General features: G+C 56.8%; 1 protein-coding gene across 1 annotated transcript; it reads left to right on the top strand.

Moving 5' to 3' along the window:
- Nucleotides 1-1,022: 1,022 nt before the first annotated feature.
- Nucleotides 1,023-1,751, top strand: NEUROG1 (neurogenin 1). Its single transcript, XM_017650755.3, has one exon. It carries the CDS (start codon nucleotides 1,023-1,025, stop codon nucleotides 1,749-1,751), a length of 729 nt encoding a protein of 242 aa, XP_017506244.2.
- Nucleotides 1,752-3,847: the final 2,096 nt, after the last annotated feature.

The raw sequence follows: 3,847 nt of genomic DNA, 5'->3' as shown, positions 1-3,847 counted from the left end.
AGGTGAAGGTCAGCAGAGATCCCCTATTTTTCCACCAGCCTGGGCGAAGAGGGGGCGCCTACTTCTGCCCTCTGCTCCACGATCCTCCCCCCACTCTCCAGTCTATTTACATAAGGTTTTCTCAAGATGCCAAGGGCGCTGCATCCGAAAACCACTCATTCGGCCCTCCGTTTCCAAAGCGCCGTCCAAGTGTCCCACAAACACCATCTCACATCCTCAGCTAGGTAGACTTGTGCCCCATTTTACAGATGGAGAAAGTGAAGTAAATCACTTGCCCAAAGTCACGCGGCCACTCAGCAACTGGAGAGAGAAAACGCACCCCGGCTCCCAGCCGGCTCCGGGTTTCCGCAACACATTGCGCGGCTCACGCTCTCCCGCCCGCGCCCCGCCTCCGCATCCACCCCAGCGAGGGGCGCCGGGCCCGCCCCCGGAGGAGCGTGCCTGGGCCTCTAATCGCCAGCCGCCCCCGCCTCCGTTTCACTGCCTGGAGACGCCCCGGCCGGCTTAGGCCGGAGACGGCTCCCGGGGCCGCGCGACGCCGCCGATTGGCCCGCGGTAATTACGGGCACGCTCCGGGAGGGGGAGGGGCGGGGGCGGCCCCCCGCGAGCATAAATTATGCAAATGTCCGAGCGCCGCACGGGGCTGACCTGCCGCCTCGCTCCATTCACTGGGGCTGCCGCGGGGGCGAAGGTGGCTACGGAGGGGGGCGCCCATTGTTGCGCCAGATACTTAAGGGGTCCTGAGGCCGGTCGTGTGCCACACTCGGTACTCACACGAGCTGATCTGGTCGCCTGGAGATCACTCGGTAGACCGGCCGGGAGCGTGGTCCCTGCAAGCGAGGCGACGAGGCCAAGTTCCCCGTGCGCCCCTGCGCTCTTCCAAGGCCTTCTCGCCCACAGCGGCCACAGGGTGGGCGCGGGACGAAAAGAACCCCAGTGCGCCTCGGTGACCCTGCCCTCAGCCCGGGCTCCAGCCCTCTAAGCGCCCTCTTATCTGTCCTCGGGTCCTGCATAACGCAACCATGCCAGCCCCTCTCGAGACCTGCCTCTCGGACCTCGACTGCGCCGGCAGCAGCGGCGACCCTTCCAGCTTCCTCACCGACGAGGAGGACTGTGCCAGGCTCCAACCGCCTGCTTCTGCCTCGGGGCTGTCCGTGCCGGCCCGCAGGGGCGCGGCCGGGATTCCCGGGGCGTCGGATGCCCCCCGGGCGCAGGACGACGAGCAGGAGCGCCGGCGGCGCAGGGGCCGCGCGCGGGTGCGCTCCGAGGCGCTGCTGCACTCGCTGCGCAGAAGCCGGCGCGTCAAGGCCAACGACCGCGAGCGCAACCGCATGCACAACCTGAACGCGGCTCTGGACGCGCTGCGCAGTGTGCTGCCCTCCTTCCCCGACGACACCAAACTCACCAAGATCGAGACGCTGCGATTCGCCTACAACTACATCTGGGCTCTGGCCGAGACTCTGCGCCTGGCAGACCAGGGGCTGCCCGGGGGCGGTGCCCGGGAGCGCCTCCTGCCGCCGCAGTGCGCCCCCTGCCTGCCTGGGCCCCCAAGCCCCGCCAGCGACGCCGAATCCTGGGGCTCCGGAGCCGCCGCCTCCCCCTGCGCCGCCACCGCCTCGCCACTCTCTGACCCCAGTAGCCCCGCTGCCTCCGAAGACTTCGCCTATGGCCCCGGCGACCCCCTTTTCTCCTTCCCCGGCCTGCCCAAAGACTTGCTCCACACAGCGCCCTGCTACATCCCTTACCACTAGGTCCTTTCTGGACACCTTTTCCCTCCTCCTCCCTAGGCAACAGGCAGTATGGGGCCCTAATTGCGGCTCCGGAACCGCCAGTCCAAGCGGAGGGAGGAAGCAGGAGCTTTAAAGGGGGAGGGGGACACCTGAGCCGCTTGTTAGGTCGCTGCACGCTTGCAGGGGCTGCCCCTTCGTCTGTTTCTCCAGCCTTCACTCTCGGGCCCCTCCTGCCCGCCCCTAGACGGCCTTTCCTTTCGCACTTTCTGAACTCCACAAAACCTCCTTTGTGGCTGGCTCGGAGCTGACCCCAGCCACCACTTCAGCGTGATTTAGAAAAGGGACAGATCAGCCCCCGAAGACGAGGTGAAAAGTCAATTTTACAATTTGTAGAACTCTAATGAAGAAAAACGAGCATGAAAATTCGGTTTGAGCCGGCTGACAATACAATGAAAAGGCTTAAAAAGGAGAGACAAGGAGTGGGCTTCATGCATTATGGATCCCGACCCCCACCACTGCAGGCTTGTTCTAGGAAGAACCCGAGACCCTTGCGCAGCTATTCAGGCACTGGGCTGGAGAGTACTTTAATTTATTCAAGATGTTTCATTCATATGAAAATGTATTTTTGTACATAAAGAGTTTATTCTATTATGAACTATCAGAGTTTACATTTTTGTACTTCAGATGTTTCGTGTAAATAAAAACTAAGTAAAAAATAAGTCATCAAGTTTCTTGCCTAATGTCGGTGTCTCTCTGGGGCTTTTCTTCCCTTCCCCTGGCGGCTCAACCACTAAAGTGAAACACTATCCCCACCCACCTTCAAACCCTCCAGCCCCATTTCAAAACAATTAAAAAATAAAATGCACCTGATTTCCACCAAGAAAGGGATAAAGACAGACTAGAGCATTTGGGATCCATCATTTCCTTTCACCTTGTAAACACAAGGGAGATCTTTGAGGCTCCCCATAAGCCAATTAAGACTTTTTAGTGGGGAATTAGCCCGGATATGCAGCTACCTGTAGAGGTAGGGGCAGTGGGAGAGTCTTTCTTTTGAGGAACTCCACGTCAGCTGGCTCTGTGTTTCAAAGAGAGGGGATTAAAAGGATCAATACAGTGTGACCACTGGCTAGGAAGTCCCAGTGACAGGTGGGCCCAGGCTGGGCAAGCAGAAGGGTCCACTCTTATAACAGCCTATTTAGAGGGAGAAATTGATTTATAAACAATGCCCCCAAATTGTAGTCCATTGAGGCTAGGATCACCCTGGCTGTGAGGTGTGGGATGAATTACGCTGGTGTGGTATCCCTAGGTCGGGTGTGCACCTGCCTAAAATTGTGAGTTAGGGTGTCTGCACTCCCCCCTCCCCCCCCACACACAGTTGTGTCCACGTGGCGTGGCAGGAGGATATGCAGTGGGCTTGGTCCTGGCTTGCTCAACCAGTCCTTAGGGGCAACAGCCAAAGCTTTCATTTGCTGCCAGAGAAATCAGCCACCCAAACTCAGTGGGGGATTTTTCTGGCTGCAACGTGTTTGTCTGTTGTCTGACAATTAGCTAACAACACTGGCCAGTGGTGGGTTTTGTTTTAAATTTCAGAATGTGGATAACTACTAAAGACACTTCTTTAAATGTAATTGCTGCCTGTTCCCCCAGCTGACGAGTTACCCCCCATTAAGAAAAACTTTTTCACTGGCTAGCTCCTTTTCATGAACATAATTACTTAGTGGGAGGAGGCAGAAATGGGTTCAAGAAAATATTATTCTATAGAGTTAGAGAAACCATACCCGTTTAGGAGGTGAACAGAAGTAGAGGGCCAGATGTAAGGCCACCAACAGCATTTTCCCCTTGTGGAAGTGTTTTCCTTCCTCACACACATGTCCTGAGTTGGAGCCACAGATTCATATGTTGGGTCCCCAGGAAGCATTAGGAAGCCCAGCCATGGGCAAGGAGGCCTCCTTCAGATAAAAAGGGTCCTGTTCAGATGGTTCTGGAAAGTTGAATACCTTCTCTAACTGCCCTCAGGGCAAAAACAAAAAGTCCTCCAAGAAAGATTCATATGCTCTGAGGGTTCAAAACGGAGTTGCTTCTGCTAAAAGCTCTGAGGAAAAAGTTGTCTTTTGAAT

Source organism: Manis javanica, chromosome 14, assembly GCF_040802235.1.
Source record: "Manis javanica isolate MJ-LG chromosome 14, MJ_LKY, whole genome shotgun sequence".
Classification (NCBI taxonomy): Eukaryota; Metazoa; Chordata; class Mammalia; order Pholidota; family Manidae; genus Manis; species Manis javanica.
Note: the sequence above shows the minus strand (reverse complement) of the source record. Positions and strands in the feature narration are given on the sequence as shown.